Genomic DNA, 22,951 nt, shown 5'->3' with positions numbered 1-22,951 from the left:
CATAACAGATTTCAAAAACACTCCCAAACTTAACATGATAATAGCAACCTTATTGGAGGAAAATGCAGAACTCAGCCCATTACTATTCACTAGCATTCTGCAAATTATGAACCTTTGGATTAGTATTGCTTCAGTTGATTGGATATTTGCATCATAGTTAGTAAGTAAAATAATGTGTAGTTCCTTGAAAACCACTGAAAACTGTCAAATTCTTCAGAAGAACAACAATACTGTTAAAGAAAAAGAAACAAATAATCCTTAACTTCAGGATACATACTCTTTGATTTCTGCACAGTTCTTTAAAGGAAACAATACCAAAGTTTTACAGGGAAACAATTATGGTAACTTGGTGTATTTGAAAACCAGGAACCCTTTGCAGCTTTCACTTAAGCTAAAACAAAAGGCACCACTCAACTTTGATATATGCCATACTCACAGAAACTGGGAAGCTCAAGGTAGTAAAGCACATTTGTAGCAACTACCAACAGAACTGTTGAGGTGATTTTTCAGCACAGTTTTTTATACCAGCAAACTGTTGGTGCCTTCCATTAGATCCTAGGTATAAGCCAATGTTAGTGTAAAAATACTGTCAGCAGTTGTGATGATATTACGGCTTTCATAATGAAGCAAGTTTCACTTAAATCTCACTGCTTTATAATCACAGTATCCTGTTAAAATCTCCTTACTTTTATTAGAAAAAATATTGTTCCAATCACAATCTAAAGCACCAAACTAAACCCAGATATTGCCTTAGAAGCTGAAAGACCCAGGAGACAAAGACACAGCTCTTTTTTTTAAATTTAGGAATTTCTGGTATTTCAATTCAGCCTTTTCAAGTTTGCAATATTATAGCATGAACTTTGCTAACATCATTGGTTTGCTATAGGGCCAGAATTGGTAATAAAAATAAAAACCAACTCATCAGAATGATTTATCCTGCAATATAGACTTGTATATGCTATAATCACATAAAAGAGCATTTTAAAAACAACTTCATCTATTTGCTTATATAAGCTTATCTTTTCGTAGATTAGAAACAAGTGCTGCAATTCTGTATAAATTACAAAAATTACCTGTAATAGTTCAGAAACTGCTTACAAAGCACCTTAAAGAAGGAAGATTGTTTTTATAAGCTGCAATCAACTTTTGCAAGAGAATCCTGGAGTGGCTGGAGCCTTGACTACAAATTCCAGCCTACTGCCTACTTCAGAAAAGGAAACACAGGCATGCACACTGGATGTCTGAAACTTTTTGATGCCCAGAGGGCACGTCCTTTAGAAAGAGTGTTTAGTTCACAGGCAAAAGGAAGTGACTCAAAGGACATGAAAAATAAGAATTAAATTAGGTATGAATCCTCACATTAGTGTGGGGAAAAAAGATTTCCTTCTGTTCACATATAGTAAGCACTGAAAAAAAAAGTGACATTATCAGCTTTTATTAATGACGCCAAACACAAACTGGAGAAAGAAGAAAACTTTAATATGGGCTAAATATTTTTTAATTCACTATTTTTAAATTATTGTTATCTTGAGAAGATAACAGGGAGAATTCCAATTCTAATACATTATCCATACACACGGACTGACTATAAAATGAAGCAAAATCTAAACTCAGCTATATCTTGCTTTTGGCAGCTCTAATGGATTTAAGTGTTTTAAGAATCCTGAAAACCTGGGCATCAAGTGGCAAAAATTCTGAAAGGTGCTTTTCCATGGTTTGTGTGTTTGCTCAGGAAAAGAACTGTTGTAAAGTGACAATTTCAGTCATCTGCCACAGGTTTTATATTATGAAGTGATTTACTGAAGAGAAAGGCCACCACACCCCAAAATGTCTCACTTTTCCTCCAACCAAGCAAAATGGAAGGCAACCACATAGTGCCTAACAATTATAAAAGCCAGCATTCTTAGAACCACAAATACCGGGGTGGGGGGCAGGGAAGTCAGAAGTTTCTTTTGCATTCCTCCTTTCTGTGTGTCAAATCTTGCTCTGGAAACCAGTTGCACATGCTTCCCCATGAAACCACTCTGCTCAGTGAATGTAGTGTGTGTGCTGAAGATAAACTATGTATTAGCTGAGCAGCAGCAGCATTCTTGACTAAGGAAAGTTTGCTGTTAAATAACTTTCCTGAAAGGACCAGGCAAATCCTGAGCTCTGCTATTAGGAAACCAAAAAACTCTTAATTTTTCAGATGAGCCTTTTGACCACCCAGAAGTATCACTAACTGTAGCATTTCAAATGATTGCTTTGCTCCACTTAACACACAGCACATTAACACTGGCAAAGTCCCACCTCCAGAGACAGTTCTGGAACAGCTGTGTTAAGCAAAGTGGGCCAACTGGCCTTTGTATGGAAAGCAGACACATCCACGTAAAGGAGGAGGAAGAGGAGGAGGAACAGCTGACACCCAAATGTATTTCTAACCATAGCATTTGGGTGATGTTAGAAAGTCCTTTCATGTGGGCCAGCAAGGCAGCTCCTCCTTCCTATGAACATGAAAAGTTTGGAGCACTCAAACTCCATCCTCTCAGCTCCCAGGGCAAAAGGCTGAAGTCATGAATGTTTTACACTATCAGAATGGCTAAAATTTACCAAGCAAAGTTTTACTGCTTACAGTCTGGATTGCAGCCTGAAAGTAGAGGTAAGAAATCTGGAAAACTTATTTTTCATGTATAGATCACAAAAGTGCCTTATACAGCTTCCAGTGAAAGCCCTGGGAGAACCCCCAGTGGCCTGAAAAGGTACGGGAATGAGCACTTTTTGGACAGCCATCCCACAGGTGATGAAATGTGAAGTGCAAAGAAGCAGACAACAGAATAATCCAGTGTATCAAAAACAGAGGCACATGTAGCTGGAGTGAAACCAGTGATGAATGCAACCAGCACAGCACCATGTACAAAGAGCCTGACAGCATTTTAATGTAGGTAAGGAATATAAAACCCATATTTATTTTAAATATTTAGTTGAGTCATAACCAGAGAGAAACTTCTTGTTCATGAGATCAGTTCTCACCTGTAACATTTTGTCCTTTTGATTTCAAATACTAGCTTTGGCAACTTTTGGAAATTTTAGTCTTGGGCTATCTCAGCAATGTATGACATTATAACATTCACTGGCAATTCCTATCCAGCAAAACTGACCATCAGATGCTACTGTGAAAATCAGCCAACCATCCAAAACAACAGAACAGACAAGACTGAGGGGCCAATGCTCATCTCTGGCTTCTGTAATCCTGTATAAAACACCCACTTCATACAAACAACTCCACAATAAGGTTACAGTCAGACCCAAACATTAGAGCCAGGGATGATGTTAGTGCTGTGGTGTTACTTTACAGATACTGCATCTTTCATCTGTCCGCTGGTACATGGAACACACACTAAAGATAGAAATAGAACATATTTTTCATGCTTCAGTGGCATTTATTGCAACTTGGGAAAAACTAGTATCTAAAACTACTCATTTTTCTAAACATCAGCAAAGTATTTGTGCCATAATTATAATTAATACATATTCCTTAATATCTAAATATCTGTTCCAAAAGTTACATCACCTAAGAAACTGCACTTTAGTTAAAAGGAACAGAACAAATTACAGCAGGTGAGAAACACTGACAGTTCTAGTTGATCTGTAAATTGAGTGCTCATTTATTTTTATGATTTGGGGTTTTCTTATTCATTAGATACATCATCTGAAGCTTTTCAACTCTTTGCCCTGAAATTGCGTATTAGGAACTATTTTGTTAAATGGAAGCAAGGACTCTTCCAAAAACCTTTGCTAGAAAAAGCTTTAAGAAACATTTTAGATGCTTCTTAAATACAATTAAATTCACAGTGAAACTAAGTTTCAAACAAGGCAAGACACTATATTAAAATAACAGGGCAAGTCTACTGATCCAGAAAAGCAAAACTTGTGCCAAGAGCATGCCTATGCTTATTATTTTTTTAACTGATCTTCAGGGAGAGTTTTTTAAACTCTGCCAAATCAGAATACAACCAACACCCACAAGAACTGGTGTGGGAAGAAAAGTAATGCAGTTAATGTCATATATAGGGCATCCAAGCTCAGAATGTGTTTTTAATGCTTTTGCACAAGTATGAAGAAGAAAAATATCGTATGATTGGAAACACCGGAAGATAACCTCTCTCAGAAGATAGCACAATTTGTGAATTTTTTGGTCTTTTTTTTTTGTTTTACTGTTGGCAGTTCAGAGAAAGAAGGAAACGAACTAATCCTCAAAGAGCTCTCCTTGAAATATTGAATTGCAGAAGTTAAGAAATATATAATCCACTGTAAACAGCGCTTGCCTAGGCTTAGATGTTGCTTAACATTTTCCATGACAAAGCTTTGCTTTCAGTCCTTTTTAACTTTGCCAGTCTTTGCTTCAGGTTGTTGGGTTTTGTTTGTTTCTTTTTTCTTTTGAAGAGATTTAATTAGAGCCAACTCAAGTCATTTTGAGACTGTATCAGAGAACTTATTTTTCTGGCCACTGTTGAACATCCCCTCCTGCAAAATTAAGAAGACTTAACTGCTTTCAAGCACCAAACCAGAAATTTGTCAGATGGGTAAGGCTGTCTGGAAGTAACTCCTCTTAGCCTCATGAAATTCTGCTTGTCTCAAAGAGAGGTTATAAGCAGTGAATTGGTCAGAGTCACAAGGGAGATGTTTGGTCTCACATGAGCCTGTCATCACTGCCTTCACTGTCAACACAGATAGAGGAAAAGCACTTTTAGAGCCCCATTCCTCTGATCTGTCAGAAACCAGCTTCAGGAAGACTTCAGCCCAGAAGCGCCTGTTTCTCTCCATTACCTATGAGGGGAGTCCAAGCAACTGCAGACACCCACATGGGAGGTGTTCCATGCTCCGACGCCCCTTGCACAGAGCCTCAGAGCTCTGCTTTGAAGAATTTCATTAACCATTAAGGCATTTCAGTCAAGAATGATATTATTTCAGCAGATGTTTCCCTGGACACGTTCCCACCAGCTAAACCACAAAATGGCCAAAGGAGAAAGACTATAGATCTTTCTCATCAGTACTTTACTCACATTCTCTCTACCTGTGAAAAAGGATGAACTGCCACAATTCAAACCCTCACCTAAGATTTCCAGGGATCTCTCTGAAGCACCCAAGTCTTGAGTTTTCCATAAATTGGGAGTTCATTTGTGAGTCCCAATTTACAATGTTGTTTGTTTTGGCACTCAGTATTCTACAACTGTGGGGATGACTGTTCTTCAAGAGGTGCTTTTGCATGTACTGTCTCATCCCAGGGTCTTTTCTCCTACTCATAAAACCTCACTGTTTAATTACACTGAAGCACTGACTATAACCTCCTGGCCTACGAATGACGTTTATACATGAGTTAAATTTTCAGCAAAAATACCTTCAAGCCAAATATAAGCAATACATTTCCCTGCAAGACAAAGGCATTCATACAAAAGCTAGTAATAGACTTTACCTTCTATTTTATTTTCTTTTTTTCCTTTCATACCATAGCTTGTGAGGTCCTGGGAACAACACAGCCTCAAGCCTGAGGGAGTTAACTCACAGTAGTGTGAGAGCTTAAAGTAAAAGAGAGAACGTCCACACACACTGTCTCTGGAAACTCACATAGCACACACCCCTTTACACAGCCTCCCTTCCTTGTGGAAGGATTGTAAAAATTTACCCATGCTGGGACCACAGTCACAGATCTTTAGTTACCAACCACAATCATATGAGATGGACCCTGTCAAGATCTACATACTTGTAATAAATGAATTATAAAAGTTGTCACATGCACAAGAGATTAATACTTATGACATTTCATTGCAAAATTACGCTGTTCAAACTCCCAGGTTAGGAACTGAGAGAGATATCATCACATGGCTCTTAGCATTTTCAGCATTTTCATAGTTCAGGCAGATGAATGCTTATGGCTGCCTGCAACTCCTGCCTCTTTCATGTGATCCACTGTCTCTGAGTCTCTCTCTCACCATCCTGTTCTCCCATTACTCCTCAACCTATATTTAACTTGAGAATTTCTGGCTATCTCAGTGCTAGCACAGAAGCAAGAGGCTCTGTCACTGTAGCTAATCAGTCCTGTGAGAGGTATCAGCTACCAGCTTCACACTAACCTCCTGGAAAAGTACTTTAAGAAACTGTTAAACTTTACAACAATTGAAAGAAATAAAGGTTAAAAACCTAATTTCATGAAAACTCACGTTTTACATATCATTTAACGAAAGACATTTGCATCTGTAACTAAAAAATCCAATTCTCTAAGTAGTAAAAAAGACTCTAGGCTGAGACAGTACATACCTCTTATAATCATCCACACTGTACTATAATCATTTTTCATGAGTGCTAAAACAAAGTACTTACATTTACAATGACTGTTTTTTTAAACCTTATAAACATGCATTCATCAGAAGTAAAATAGGAAAAAAAGACAAATTAAAGCAATTTGCTGTTGTAGGTTGGCATCAACCATTTGACCATGTACAGTGTAAAAATCAAAAACTATTAATCACCTCAAGCTGCAAGATAAACAACCCTTCCTTTATACATACTGTGAAATACTCTATCACTAGAGTGACAGATAGCTAGGTAGTGATACTGGCTGCCTAACCACTGTTAAAATACACTAAAGAATCTTAACATTCTAATAAACTTTTTTAAACACAGCTGTGCTGGTTTTGGCTGAGATAGAGTCAATTTTCTTTTTCTTTTTTTTTCATTGCAATTTTAAACCCTATGGTCTGGTCCAAAGGGAGCAGGGGTGCAGGCTTCAGTAGATACATGTTTACATGGTTGCAACCACGATTTGAGTTGCAGGTCATAGGCATTTCTATAGCAGGAACCACTGGGGGAGAAGCCTTACAAGAGGCAGTGCAAGTGCAGCAGTGACCCAACCTGAGCTGGCCTTGGTGCCAAACAATTCACACAACATAAGCAGCTTTTGCCTTACATTAAACTGTCCTTTTTTCAACCCAGGAGTTGTTTTACTTTCCCAATTATCTCTCCAACCCTGCTGGTGAGGGAGTGAGTGACTGTGAGGTGTTCAGCTGCCTGCTGGGATTACCCCACGACAACAGCTCACAACAGAAAAGTGACTGTGGGGTGTGTGGGGAACAGAGCAGTTCCCATCAGCCTCAGTGGCTGCTGAAGTTGAGCAGTGACACCGTAACAGAAGCTGACAACATTGCAGGAATAAAAAGGGCATTATCATGGCTTAAGCAGCTGAATGCTTGCTTGCAAAACTGAATTCCATACCTGCTTCTTCCTACCCGACAGCTGCTGTGTGACACTAGCCTAGTCACATAAACTGGAACTTCAGAGATGGACTTGTTGACCATGCAGTTATTAAGATTCTGAGTTCCAGAAGAAAAAAAAAAAAAAAATACCCCACTGAAACAAAAACAGTGACTTTGAAAAACAGAGCTCTCATTTTAAAGGTACTTTGTAACAAACCCAATGCCTTCAGAGAGAAGAAAATTCCTAATATTTTACCTAAGCGATTCACTTCTATCATCCTACTGTACCTTGGTATGAGTTAGAACTTGAATAGTCTCTTGATTCAGCATCTGTAGTCTTCCACCTGCAAAACAGCTAAGCATCTACAGAACAATACTATGCCTGATTTATACCTCAAAAAGACAGGTATTTCCATTTTTCATTCAACCTTTATACCGAAATGAATAGCAAAGAAGCAGCATTGTAAACTTCTCGAAGAGTATTTAAATAATCCATATTCGTCTCCTTTTTTTGTTCACAGATGTTAGACAAATGAAGATTCCAGAAATTGCTCATTTCTTGCTTTAAATCTATGTATCCAGAACACTAAAAAAGTACTTACCAGTCACAGATGATCTGAGAAGGACACCTGTTCAATAATTTTCTCTGTTTATATACTCTCAGTATATTAAAAATGTTTATATAGATGCTAGACAGACATAATGAGTAACCGTCCCACATCATACATTCTTTTCACGATGCTGAGTCATTAAGGATAACACTATTTCCTAAATTTTTTCTGCAAGCCAAAGAACCTACTGATTCTACAGGACATTTTTCTGCCCTGTTTAGTATCAGAGAAGAAAAGAAACAGCTGAGTAAATTAAAACCAGGCAGTCCACACTTGCCTGCTGCACTAGCAGTGTGCTAAGGCTCACATGAGACCATTTCCACTGCAGTGCACTAGAGTGGAGCCAGCCAGTTGAAAGCACAGGAAAAACACCCCAAGCCTGAACCTAATTTGAACCTTGCCTGTAATTGAAGGGGGAGGGGGGTGCGTGGAATGAGAAAGGTGAACTTTATTTAACTTTTCCTGCACCTCTGCACTTCCTACACTGGGTCATCAAAGGCAATCAAAGGGAATGAAGTATGGGAAAAAAAGAAGTTACATGACTAGATAACCTGGCCTAAGTGAAATTAAAGACAGTATGAAATTCAACAAGGAAGGTCGTTCCTTTCTCCCCAGCTGCAGTCAAATCAATTTTTAGGCCAAGGAGGTTAGATAAGCTTCAACCTTTTAGACATTTATCCAAATGAAACCATTTGAGAGTCACCCATCATTTAATGTTGAATACCTTGGCGGGGGGACATAAAAAACCTGCTAAATCTGCACATCTCCCACGGGTCACACAGCGGCCAACAACATATATTAAGAAAAAATTAGAAAAGTAAAATTATGTTGATCTTTATCTTCTTCTCAAAGAAAGATGAGACATAAGAAAAGGAATCAAAATAGATGGAACTAAAATAGAAAGAAAAAATATTTCAGAACACTAAAGCTCATAAGTCTGGGTTAAACTAAGACCTTTATTCTTTTCTTTATGAATTAAAAATATAGCATATAAAAAAGTGAGACTTTCTTAGCCTGAATCTCTTTTTTTTCCCCAAATGTGTTTTTTAAAAACAAATATCAAGAGACATCTCCATCATTAGCACTGGTGTTTTTTATGTACCAAACTGAGGTATCCCACCTCATAAATATATTATAGATTGCCTCTTCATGTTGGTGGACTCCCATACTGTCATTTAGGACCCACATATAGCACAGTAAGTTATGCACAGAAAAAAATGTTAATTGAGGAAAGGCAGTGTTATTAAAGTGCAAATGCAAATAAAGTTTACATAAAGCCAGGGCATCCTCTTTGAGCCAAGAGACTTGCACTCATATATAGATACGGAGTCCTTGATACACTATTCTGGATGGTGGGCAGATGTGGATTCACTCTGCTATTTTTATCTTTCCTGTAAACAGTACAAGCTTTATGTGCCAGTCTAAAAGACTGCATGTGCAACTGAAAAAATCTTTACGTACCACTCAAAGCTGCAATTTTAAAAATGGGCAGCTTCCATTAAAAAATGAAAGAAATCTATTTCAAGACACTACGTAGAGATCAAAAATATCTAGAATTTTAGTAGAAGCTGATCTTTCTAAAGTCATAGCCACTTAATCTTTAACTATCCCATAAATACAGCACACTTCCAGCATGTAGGCAGAAAATATTAAGCACGAACACAGACTGTTATCACAATGGAACCATTCCCTAAGATCCCTATAGAGTCAGAGGAACATTAGTCTTTCCAAACAGTGATTCAGACACAATGAATCACATGAAATTGTGACTTTAGAACAAACCCCTAAACATGGTCTCCAGCATTTAGCAGAATGCTTCACCTCAAAAACACAGAACTGTTTAGGTTGGAAGGCACCTTAAAGATCATCTAGTTTCAACCCCTTTGACATGGGCAGAGACACCTTCCATTAGTCCAGCTTGCTCAAGATCCCATCCAACTTGCCCTGAACACTTGCAGGGATGGGGCACCCACAACTTCTCTGGGCAGTCTGTGCCAGTGTCTCGCCATCCTCACAGTAAAGATTTTTTTCCTTATATCAAATCTAATTCTGCCCTCTTTTAGTTTAAAGCCATTCCCTCTTGCCCTATCACTACAGGCCCTTGTAAAAGGTCCCTCTCCAGCTCTCTCATAGCCCCCTTTAGGTACTGCAAGGTGCTATAAGGCCACCCCAGAGTCTTCTCCAGGCTAAACAACCCCAACCCTTTCAGCCTGTCTTCATGGGAGAGGTGCTCCAGCCCTCTGATCATCTTCATGGCCTCCTCTGGACTTGCTCCAACACATCCACATCCCTCCTATGCTGGGCCCCCAGAGCTGCAGGTTGGGTCTCATTATAGCAGAGGGAGAGAATCCCCTTTCTCTCCCTGCTGGCCATGCGGCTTTGGATGCAGCCCAGGTGCAGTTGGCTCTCTGGGGTGCTGGGCCATGTCAAGTTTCTCATCCACCAACATCCCCAGGCTAATCTGTAACTTGTCATGGTAAGACTATGCAAGAAAGTTTAGATTTAAGATGCTAAATTCTGAATGTTCATCTATAAAATTGTCCAAAATACAAAAAACTTGTGGAAATTAACTTGTTATTCTTCTCAGAATTTGTATTGTACCATGGTAGAGGCACTACTGAAAAATGAGGAAGCTGAAGAGGCATTAAAGGGTAAAAAAAAATAACAAAAAGTAATCCATCATTATTTTTTACTTCATTACAAGCCAGAAAGTCAAGGCAGTTTCCGGTTTCCCCAAAACAATATGAAGACTTACCTAGACTTGTTATTTTACTAAGCAAAAAGCTAAGTTTATCAGTTCCAAAATTTAATTATCATGAAAACAAGAAATCCATCTTAACCATTTCCAGACTTCATTCTGATTTGGATACTTTCTCCAGCTGACAACAACCCATAACTTGTCAGTTATCATAAGCACCATAAACAACAGTAGTAAAAACAAGCACAGTGCCTGGCTTTGCACTTGGTGACCATGTCCTCTTCTAAAACGGGGTTTAAAAAGACTGGAGCATGCCAAACATCCATTGGCCAAGAAAATATCTGAAACAAGTATCTCAGCTCCACAGAAGGCAGAGCTGATGCTGATGCTGATAAAATCTAACAGTTACTGTGTGAAACAGGATTGTGCACACAAAAACTCTGCTAAGTAAGGCAGCCCAGTACCAAACAGTAACACCATGGTAAACATTAGCTTTTCTCCTGTAAATTTTTATTATCTACTAAGATTAGCACAACAGAGATTACTGGTCTAGCACTGTTAGAAAGCAACACAGACTGAATACAGCCTTGTACTGTTTCCACTTACCAGCTCCCAACTCCGGTTTCATGCTGTCACTCTCCAACCAAAGGCAAAACTAACAACTAATGTTTCCCTCAACACACAAAGTAGCAGAAAGAAATTTCTTTCTTCAGGTTCTGTGAGTGAAAGGCAGCAAGAGTAGAGTTAATGCAGCTAGTCTTCACCTGAGTGAAATTATTATGGGCAGATATTTTTCTGCAATAGAAAAAACCTGCAGCTTTTCTGTGACTAAGGCAAAGACACTTGATTCAGCACAATTTCTTGTGGTTGATGTAGCTACTAAATAGTTGTAAAAAAATTTAAAGGGAAGGAGGGAAAAAGGACAGCAATCAAGTGGAAAGTAATTCACTACCCCAAGTTTAAAAAAGTAACTTCCCTGGTATTTTCCCCACAATCAGTTTCATAGAATCTACCATTGGTTTTGACTTGCCTGGAGGCAGCAAAGTACCACAATTAATGGAAAGCACTGCTGGCACCGGTATGAAACTGAAGAATTTTAGAGAAAGCTTATTGTCATGCTGATTTACATGGAAGTTTGTTTGTTTGTTTGCTTTACAGAACTAATGTATTTTTAGCATACAGTTCAAAAGCTTTAGAAATCATGTGATAAACACTTTTCAAATTGTTGAGAGGCCCATGACCACCAGTGGTCGAGCTACTGTTCTGTGCATGAAGGCATGTTTTCCTGAACAGAAAAAAAAAAAACACAAAATGCAGAGAATCCAGACATTTCCCTCCATAACATGATACAAAATGAAACAAAAAACATTATACTGAAACAGGATTAAAAAAGCACTTAGAGATTATTCTCCTTGTGTTTTGCTTTAAAGAGATACTGAAGACTTTTAAAATGTAATTTAAGCATAAAAGCAGTATATACTAGAATAGACACAACTATATGTGCCCAGGTTCTGCTATGATAAACTTGAGTACTTCCCTTACTGCTGGATTTAGCTGTACCATCCCAATCAGCAGAAGGCTAGGGATGTAGTCCTAACAGTGTCATTAGTGTTTCATTACATTTCAGATTTCTGCCTGTCACCAGAGCCTGCTCCAGTTAAACAAAGATTATGCTAACCAAGGCTGGGATCATGTACCTTCAATGTAATAAAAGCTGGGGTACAAGTTTTAAGGTTGTGAATCCCATCAGGCTTTGTGCTCCAAGATGCAACAGCTATTGAACTACTGACTTAGACAAAACTTTAAATGCTCAGAAGCATTACCAAAGAATATCTGAGAAGTTTTAATTCTACCACCTTGAACGCCACAGCAGAATCATTGACCTCATCAGGCTGACCCTATGAAGGATAAAAAAAGGAAGAGTGGTTTCTCATGACACAGCAATCCAGTACTTGTGTCAGAATTCATGTCTTCTCCTTGCAGACTACAGTGATGCAACTTTTGTTCCTGACATGTTTCTATGACCAGCCCAACCTCCAATTAAAAGGTGAGAGTATCTGCAGCACTTCTGAAAGAAGACAGGTAGAGTGAAATTATACTGAGACACATTTCACCCATTTGGCTGCCCAGTGAATCCCCCTGACCTCAGCTGAGACGGGAGCTACGCTGTTTATATCCAGCCTGTACCAGGGCACAGGATAAAGCAACAGCTGCGAGCCCTCTCTTGGCTCAGCCTCAGGCACCCATCTTGCTGTTCAAAGGTAGCCCGAGGCTAAAGCAATTCACATCCCTCCTGAAGTGCATGGCAAACAGAGCATACCCTGTTCAGAGATTTCACCTGCAAGCGGCAAACCACACTGAGGCCCTCCTAAGAAAGACTCTATACCTATCTCGACTGCCAAATTTCAGCCACATAACACCCCTGCAGCTGCTCCTCCATATGCATGGAAGCAGCAGCATGCCCCGAGTATCTCCAGGTTTGCAGCCAGAGCTTGAATTTGAAGCTTGTGATGCTGACTCAACAAAGATATTGCATGCACCCTCCAAACACAGCTCCACACACCCTCTCCCTTTCTGCAGTCCCTGATTGCAATGAGGCTTTCCCAGGATTAGAACACCAGGTGAGTATTGCAGGAGGAACCGTCTGAATGCATAATTAATGCACTTCAGAGATGGGGGAGTCAAGATATTCAGGACTGACTTTGGTGCACATTGGCCTGCATAAGGGTATAAAATGCTGGCAGAGACAGGGCCAATAGACCTCCCAGAGTTTCAAGCAGCTTCCAGGTGGAGCCCCCTCCCAGCATGGAAGCCTGCAGCGTATGTCCAGCCTACAGATGGGAAACACTGACTTTTTGACAGGTGAGTAAAAAACACTAATATCCAGTCACATGTGGAGATAAAATCCTAAAGCAGCTACATAGGTGCCTTGTTGCTTTGGAATTGTGAATTCTCTGAGGCCAAAGACCGTTAACCTGCACTTTTCTAGCCAAACCTGCTTCTATTATAAGCCTTTAAACATAAACTGTTGACCAAATCTGAGACTAAGTGGACCTAGTGACACCTAAATTTCTCTGAGTTTAGAAAGCAAGGGGGTCTCACTGAAGCTCATAACTGGAGAGACCACAACCCTATTGCGCTACTATCTGTTTTAGATAGAGTTATTTACATGCTGCATTACGGCAGTATTTAGACACTGAATTAGCAATAAATCAAATAATAATCACGCACATAATCACTGTATCCTACTTCTTGTTCCTGGCCAAGAGCCTTCTCTTTACTACTCTGACACAAGTCCATCTTGAGGAAACCAAAACATCTTGAGTTCTCAATTAGGTTTTGCACAAGTCCTTACACATCAGAAGAGCTTTACCTCAAGGCAAACCAGGAACATTAGTTACTTTTTAACTAGTAAGTATGTGCAAGTGTAATTTAACAATTAAAAAAGCAATGTATGATTACACTGATAAAATAAGAGCATGACTGCAGAACATAATATGAGCTACCACATATCTGCCATAATTTGTCTATTTTATGGGAGGATGGAAATTAAAGCGGTGTAATTAACCCACCTAAGCAAACACTTCCTTCATTTTTCTTTGACCTAATTTTGTGACTTCAGGTCTAAGAGAAACAATTCTTAAACCTATGAAGAATATGCTACACATAGCACAGCAAGACTGAACAAGCATGCAATCACTGCAAAGGAGATGAGCAGCTGGGAGTCACTGAGAGTCAACTCGAAATGCAAAAAGGCAGAACTGGAGATCTGCTTACCAACATCTCACAGTCAAATGGCAGAGTAGATTCTTTCAGAGCAACTTAGGAACTATATGAAAAATATGTTCACATATAATTCTTTAAAAAAAAAAGTGACCTTTAGAATTAGTGGACTGGTATGCATAGCCAGCGCAGTTCTTTCCTCCTATCAGAGGAAAAAAACTACATCAGAACAACATTCACTGATAGAAAGAATTCCAGAAAATGCTGCAAGTTTTATTTTAAAAAAAATAATTAAACAATATTAAAAACAAACAAACAAACCCCCCAAAAGCCCAAACAACCAAAACACACTTTAACTGCAGTGTTTTCAAGAGCTGTGTGACAATAATTGGTCTTCAGAACTCAGGCAGTTCAATAGATGCAGTTGAGCCTCTCTTCAGAATAATCCTAAATGTTCAAATTTTCAAAGTCATTTGTAATGGTTGTAATGGGTGTAAAAGCTTCTAAGTCTATTTAGTGAGATTCAATAAGACTTAAAATCGCACAGTGAAAAGTATTACTTGCAGAGTAATAGCAGAAACACACAGTTTATATTGTATTCATTCTTAGCTGATTCAACACCTAGGAATCATCTGACATGCTTCTGGCTACAAAACCCAGTCACACAGTCAGATTCTGAGGAGCCTTCTCAAATTTAGTATTTAAGTTCAGGAGGAAAGAAAGACGAGAAAAGAAAATGGACAGCTGTAGGCTGGGTTGTTATATGGTTTTGTTAGGGTTTTCTCATGCAAGGAAGTTTCATGCACAGGAAACCTGGGAAAAAAAAGAACTGCACTCTTCTTCCTTTATCCAGAAGTCATGGCACAGAAATGAGTCACTTCACATAGACAGTACATACACCTATTCATAATCTCACCTTGGAACAATGGAAGAAGCCCAAATTTGCATGGCTAGCATCAGATTTTTAGAGATGCAAACCACTTCATTCAAAGCTTCAAAAAAAGGTAGGACTTATACTGGGTTTGGATTGTTGGTATGTCCTTCCACATGACCCATCACAGCTAAAAATAGATCTTCCAAAAGGAGAAGTAATAAAACAGAGTCTCTCTCCATTAGAGAGAGGTTCTCCATTTCTTCTTTTTGTTATTAGTATCTTTCTCTGAATACAGTCCTGATCTTGCATTTAGTCCACGGCAATATACCAAAGAAAATTCTACCTGTTTATGGCTATTTATTTGCAGGTTTCTAAGCCTGTTCAGCTGACATTAAAGGAGCTACTTCACAGAACATATGCAAGTTGAACTGAAGTGAAGCCTTTCAGGTTACACACAGAAAATGCAAAAGGGTTGACACAAAGCCATTTATCTCAGCTGACAGGCTTGGGATATGTTAACTGCAATGGAGAGAACAAGGTGTAATGGGTTTAAACTGAAAGAGGACAGGTTTAAGTTAGATGTTACGAAAAAATTCTTTTCCTGGAGGGTGGTGAGGCACTGGAATAGGTTCCAGAGAAGTTGTGAATACTCCACCCCTGAAGGGTCAGAGCCAGGCTGGATGGGGCCTTGAGCAATCTGATCTAGTGAACGGCATCCCTGCACAAGGCAGGGTGGGGTGGAACAAGATGATCTTTAAGGTCCCTCCATCCCTAACCTTTCCATGATTCTGATTATGAAAATAATGGTCTCCACTGTTGAACAAAAACATGCAAATCTCTGAATACAAATAAGCATTTCTGAAATAAATGTCGGAAATTGACCCCAGCTAATATCATAAAAGCAAAATACGCCTCTTGAATGCATCACATGTCACAGCACCTGAGACGTATCATAACACAAAAAAAAAGCCTACAGAGGGTGAAAGCAAGGACAGGTAGCCTGGGAGGAACACAGAGAAATTATCCGAGCAGCCACCAGGGATCAGGTTAGGAAAGCTAAAGTGCTGATAGAATTAAATCTGGCCAGTGACATCATGGGCAACAAGAAAAGCTTTTAGAGGTATGTTGGTGATAAAAGGAAGACTAGGGAAAATATGGTGTGTCTCCAGAAGGAAACAGGACACAGGGTTACCCAGGATATGGGAAACACTGAGGTACTCAGTAACTTTTTTGCCTTGGTCGTCACTGGCAGGTGCTCCAGCCACACCACCAGAGTCACACAAGGACTGGGAGAATGAAGAACTGCCCATTGTAGAACAGGAGGTTTGAAACCATCTAAGGAAGCTGAAAGTGCATGAATCACAGAATTAATCAACCAATCACAGAATCGATTAATTAGATTAGAAAAGACCTCAGAGATCATCGATCCAACTGTGTCCTGTACTTCACCAAAAGCAGCGTGGCCAGCAGGTTGAGGGAGGGGATTCTCTCCCTCTATTCTGCTTTTGTGAGACCCCACCTGGAGTGCTGCATCCAGCTTTGGGGTTTCCAGCATAAGAAGGGTGGGGACCTCTTTGAGAGGTTCAAGAAGAGGACTGTGAAGATGATCAGAGGGCTGGAGCACCTCTCCCAGGAAGACAGGGTGAGAGGGCTGGGGCTGTTTAGCCTGGAGAAGAGTAGGCTCCAGGGAGACCTTATAGCACCTTGCAGTACCTAAAGGGGGCTATGAGAGAGCTGGAGAGGGACCTTTTACAAAGGCCTGTAGCGATAGGGCAAGGGGGAATGACTAAGATGAAAGAGGGCTGATTTAGATTACTGTGAGGGTAGTAAGGCACTGAAACAGGTTACTCAGAGAGGTTGCGGATACCCCATCGCTGGAAGTGTTCAAAGCCAGTCTGGACTGCAGACAACCTGGTTTAGTGGAAGACGTCTCTGCCCATGTCAGAGGGATTGAAACTGGATGATCTTTAATGTCCCTTCCAACCTAAACTGTTTTATGATAGTGACATATAGACTTGATTGTATCAGGCTTGTTACTGTCATTTAGAACTGGCCTCACACACTTGGATATAAAAGGACTACAATATGGGTATATCACAGGGTTTTGTTACCAGAATATTTGGTTTGATGTCACAATGCAGAGCTTTGCTGGAGACACCTGAAGTCGCTCTAGATGTGCAGTACCACACAGAGAAAAAAGATCAGGTCCCAACAGCTCTGCTGTACCCAGCCCAGCCTCTCATCCACCACCTTCCTGTTCTGAAGATGGTTGGTTTGCTTCTCTTCATATTTTTGTATTCTGTATATATATCTCTTGAGATTTAAAGCAAATACACCCCTAGCCACTGAGTGAGCTGCATGGGAAAAGAAAGGAAAGATTTTAAGTATTCCTCAGAAAAACAGCAAACCCTGCCTGCTGAAGTAAGCATCAGAGCGCTAACCCTTAACTCCACCACTGCTCACTGTCACACCCAGAGGCAAAGATCAACTGCAGCAGGAAGGTCTGATGAAGTTTAAGAAGTTATTGCCCTCAACTGTCATTCCTGTCAGAGACTGCACTCCCTGCAGCAGAGTCAGCAAGGGAAGCTGTGCCTCCAGCTAAGCTACACCGGTTACCACGCTGTATATTATCCTAAACCAGGGACAAGTGTTTACTGCACCTGATACACTCAGCCTTCGGGCTGAAGAAGTTGAAGCACCCCTGCCAATCCTGAAGTGGGGACACTGGCCTTCTGAGGGCAGAGGGTTTCAGGGAAAGCAGCTGGGGACAGGCAACAACGATTCCCCCAGTGGGTGCCAGAGCCTGAAAATTAGGATCCAGCAAATATATTTCCTCCTTCCCCTTTTACAGTGAAATATGAAGAAAAAGATTTTCAGGGACAAGAAATTAGAGTAATGTTAACAGTGGTTCAACTATAGTACAGAAGTAAGCAGGACCCATGTTTCAGTCTCTGGGCTCATTCCCAAGTTCTGGATGAAGCTCTGGATGAAGACAGGTCTGCAGAGAGCATGCATTTTGAGGCTGCCTTATCACACAGGATATTGGTTATAGGAGTTCATATATAGCAAGACAGCAGAAACAGACTTCAAAATATTCCCCCTATACTCACAAATTATCTGACAGTTTCCTGGATTGTCAGATGAATACTAATTAATCTCAGGTCAACATTTAGCTTTATTTCTCAGTACACCATTCTCTCTCTAGCTTGTCTTCCTTTCAGCTGATTTTCATCCTGCTGACTGTAGTAATTTCTAAATGCTGGGGTCAAATGATCAAAGAAATATTCCAAGTCTTAAAACAGACTACTGAACCTCCCTCATGAGGGAAAAATATAATCAGCTACAGAGACAGGATTTCATAAACCAAAATGGGAACATCCAAAATCTGTATAACTGTACTTTGTACACTCCTTCACTTATTGCTGTAGCAATACCCTATTGTCTGGCACTTGAAGCATAAGATTTGATAAAGTTTTGAGTAGACAAGGAAAACCTACGTTTTTTCTATCTAACATCACCTTAACAGAGGTACAGGTCAGACATTTGACTTTGACATGATGTTTGCTTTCTTAGTACATTCAGAACAGGAACATCCTTTGCAGCTATGAAATCACTCTACCTGTAACACCACTATAGCCAAGTCATACTCACCTTTTCACTGTGTCTCTCAAGCTGTTTCTGAATGCACTGCAGTGCCTACAGTTTGATTTTCTCCATGTGATAATTCTGAAGAAATTTTAAATTCTCAGTTAGCTCCTAGGCTCACTGTTCATAGGGAAAATTGCTTTTATTCTCTGCAAAAACACTTCACACTAATGCCCTGTACCCGGTTTTACTCTAAAAATATTACCTTTCTTTCTTCCCACAGATACAATCAAGCACCCTTGTTGCTCCTCTACTAGGCAGATATAATTGCCCATTTTTGAAAAACATAAATTATTTTGCTGACAGCTTGTTTCTAGCACACAGTGAGCAAAGAAATCTTTCTTTTATCAAGTTCTTATTTCACAACTTTTAAGTTTGCTCTCACAAGTGCTGTAGTTCCCCTCCAGCACAGCAAAAGCTTAGAAAGTTGAGTGATTTCTTAAGGTCAGGGTCATCCCTGCATTACCTGCAGGTCTGCAATACCTAACTAAAGGTGTAAGTCATGCTTCCATTCATGCTAAGATTTCAAATGATGGGAAGTCAGTAATGGCTACAATCAAGGAGAAACACACATATACTCTGATTATGGAATGTAAGTGGGTTTTCAGCACTTTTCCCAGTGTTCTACTGAAAAATCATCCACCAGAGAACCTGTCTGAATACAGGAAAGAGGTTTCTGTGGATCTTTTTCATTGCACTCTGTCCTTAAAGTTTGCTGATTTTGTCACAAAATGTACTTATATATTCATACCAAGTACGGTAGATAAACTTGCTTTGGAGGGGGTTGTCTAATGGCTGAGTAAATGACTACAATTTCAGGCACAGTCAGGGAAAAAGGCTAATGGATAACATTTTTAACAAAGAGCCATAGATACTACTCACAATGAGATGGTCTTTGCTGCTCAGTCACTAAGCATTAGTAGATGGTTAAGGTTCCACTAGCAAACCAAGAGATGGCAACAGGCAAGCATCTCTTAGAAACCCCCCACTCATTACAAAGCAAGAACTGCTTTTCAAGGCTCTGCCCCTCACCTACAGAAAGTAAATATACACTGTAAGAGATATCTTCAGTATGGGAAACACCTGCTCAGTATCTTACCCAGGCAGCAATAAAACTTCTTCAGATTTTTTTCTTTTTAAAGTAAACACATGGGAACTTCCTGACACAAAGTTCATCATGACCCATAGGAGCGTTCATGTTAAAAATTATTCTTAATGATGTTCTTCTTAAGAACTGAATAGATGCCAGCAATCCCAGGCATACATAATCCAAACTAAAATGTTGTCTCCCTGGCTGATCTCAAATCGTTGCTGCTGGAAAGAAATCCACAAAAAGACTATTTTTAACAGTCTCTGGAACAATTCCTGATTATGGACTATTCAATTAGTTTTTAATTGACAAAACCTGGATATAAGAGTGTTGAAGGTGTATCTAGTAAAAAGAAATTTTACTATTACACAATAGTATTAAATAATGAATTAAATAGTGATAAAATGATCTTGGTCTGACAAGATTACTTGAATGCAAAAATCTGCAAAGTTAGGGCACATTCCCAGAGAAGAGGCACTCACTTCGGAATGCAGCAATTTAAGAAAACCTTTTAAATAGCTGTCTCAGCTTCTCAGTACACTGCACTGCAGGTGTGTGTCTAATACATTAATAGCACTATTAGTAGAAACGGAGAAATAATTTTGCGTTGGTAGGTACCTAATTATGCTTACCTTCAGAAGAGCTATAAAAGAAATTGCTAGTTTGTGTAGCAAGGCACACAAAGAATATATTACACATTTGTCAACCTTGCTAGCAGAGATATAACAAAAACATCAACTGAGAAAAAAACAATGACAAAAAAGGATGTGAGGTTTCTCAATATTTGGGAGACTTATTGGGATGAAATGGACTCATAATCATATGAGAATTTAAAATAAGACTAAAGTTTTAAGAAATATTCTTCAACACATCTCATGAGCAAAACAAAGTTCTTATGAAAGATGAACATCCACATGTACTTAAAGAGTACTTTCCATCTTTGGAGTCTGTGAATTCCCGGCATTTCCTAATGCTGGCTCATACAGATAGGAGAAATATGTATGTCTGCATGCCAGCAACAGGTCCACATACTCACCTTGATTAGTTTATAATACCTATTGGCTCAGAGGCTTCCTCTGTGAGCTCAAAAAGCTCACAGCTCACTGCCATAGTGCCCAACTAGCCAGGCATTTTTGAGTGAAGGGACAGTAGCTTTTTTTTGGACCATCAGACACCTGTTACCAGCTGGAACCTGAACAGGGTGGGCAATACCCACAAGTCTTCCTCGGGGCCCTTGTTCAGAGCAATACTGGATCACTTTGTTCACATACAAGCCAATTTCACAGTCTGGAGTGAGAGTGGGTGAACATGAAGCCTCTAGCCAAGCCAGATCAGAGGCTGGCAAACCACCCCAGGAGGAGCTCTGCTACGCCTTAAGGCTCTTGGTACTGTAGGATCCACAGTTCTGCTGGGGCAACGCACCGTGGTGACTCAAGCAGCTTCTGTAAGAGCCTGAACTTTTTTCCCAAACCTTCTCCTCCTCCCTGTGCTGGACGCACTACACCAGGATCCCTTCGCGCCCATTTCCCTGTCCCCACACCTCTTGCCAAGAGCCCCGCTCCCCCTCTCCGGCACCGCCCTCACTGAGCGCTCCCCACTCCTGCCGGCAGTGTCCCCGCACGACCCGGGAGGGCGGCACGGGGCAGGTCAAGCCTGAGCCCCCGCCCCGCGTCCCGCCTCAGCCCAGCCCGCTCACCCGCGTCGTAGAAGGTGTCCAGCACCGCAGTCTCGCCGAAGTCCAGCTCGCCGAAGTTGACGGTGCTTAGCTGGGCTCCCTCGGCCTCGCAGGCCCGCAGCAGGCACTGCCGCGCCCCGGCCTCGGGGCTCCGCGCCCCGGTGCCCGCCTTGGGCGGGTCGTTCAGCACGTACACGGCCCGCAGGCAGCGCGGCCGCGGGGCTGCCGAGCCCAACTCCGCCGCCTCGGCCTCTGCCGGGCCCCCGGCCGCCAGCTCCGGCTCCGCGCCGGGGGGTGCCGGCTCCGCGGCTGCGCTGCCGCCCGCGGGGCTGTCCATAGCGGCGTCGAGGGACGAGGGGAGCGGGGTGCTGCCGGCAGGTGCTCAGGCGGGGCCGCGTCCCATCGCCAACAGCTGGGCAAACTCCGGGTGAGGCGGCTTCCTCCCTCCCTCCTCCTGCCAGCCCTCCTGCCCGCGCTTCTCCCCGCGGCCGGGCGGGCACGGAGACGGGACGAGGCGAGGGGAGGCGAAGCCAGTTGAAGGCGGCCGGCGCGGAATAGGGCTCAGCTCAGCTGGGCACCGCCCTCCCCGAACGAGACAGCCCGGGCAGCCCAGCGCGGAGCCCGGCTCCACCCCGCCGTGCCTTCCCGGGACAATGCGCCCGCTCCCGTCGGCGGCACTGAGAGCGAGCGGCGCCGTCGGGGCCATCGCGCCTCGTTTATCATTTGCCCTGCCCGCCCCTCGCCGGCAGCAGCGCCCCCGCGCACCGCCCGCGGCTCCGCTGCCCGCGGAGCGAAGGCAGCTGCTGCCCGCTTGTCTTCCCTCTGCTCCATCGCAGCTTCTCCCCTACTGAGCCCCCTGTCCCAGTTGTTTACACGACTTTGACCACAGATAGACTGTGTCAGAAGTTTGGGTAATAGTTCATCCTTAAATTCCTTCTCTTAATAATCTCCCACGATCATGACAAAATCAGCTTCTAGTAGCTCTGTGTCAATTCCTGGCTTCTTTATAAGACCAAAATTAATTTTGATTTTCTAACACATTTTTCTTACTAGCTACCCTGGTGATGGCAGCCTGGGGTTTGGCACTGCTACTGGTCCAGGCACTGGTGCATGTGGCAAGAGAAATGAAGGGCTGGCTCTGCCTGAATAATTTTGTATCTCAGCCTTGTACCCCAGCTGTCAAAAGGACACCACACCAGTACCGAGACCACAACCAGCCGGCAATCAAGGGAACAGCGGAAAAGCGCAGTCCTCCTGCAAATTTGTGTTTGAAGTAGTAAACCTATCTTTTTCATTTTATTTTCCACTCGTGGTGACAGATGGGGTTTTAAACAAAGTGTCTTCACCTTTTGCTGCAGTGTGAAGAATATGTAGCTACCAGAGACAATGATTTTACCCCATGCTGT

General features: G+C 41.4%; 1 protein-coding gene across 3 annotated transcripts in view; it reads right to left on the bottom strand.

Annotated features, from left to right (window-relative positions):
* MAP3K15 (mitogen-activated protein kinase kinase kinase 15) overlaps positions 1-22,223 on the bottom strand; it is an 85,312-nt gene extending 63,089 nt beyond the window's left edge. Inside the window, exon 1 of one of the 3 annotated variants that reach the window (XM_069001907.1) lies at positions 21,567-22,223. In XM_069001907.1, coding sequence (XP_068858008.1) covers positions 21,567-21,882 — 316 coding nt within the window. In that variant the 5' untranslated portion in view covers positions 21,883-22,223. Of the gene's footprint in view, positions 1-1,073; positions 1,092-21,566 lie in introns of those variants that run through there. The other 2 variants (XM_069001988.1, XM_069002142.1) reach the window with 2 other exon arrangements.
* Positions 22,224-22,951: the final 728 nt, after the last annotated feature.

The sequence above is a fragment of the Aphelocoma coerulescens genome, chromosome 1 (assembly GCF_041296385.1).
Source record: "Aphelocoma coerulescens isolate FSJ_1873_10779 chromosome 1, UR_Acoe_1.0, whole genome shotgun sequence".
Lineage (NCBI taxonomy): Eukaryota > Metazoa > Chordata > Aves > Passeriformes > Corvidae > Aphelocoma > Aphelocoma coerulescens.
Note: the sequence above shows the minus strand (reverse complement) of the source record. Positions and strands in the feature narration are given on the sequence as shown.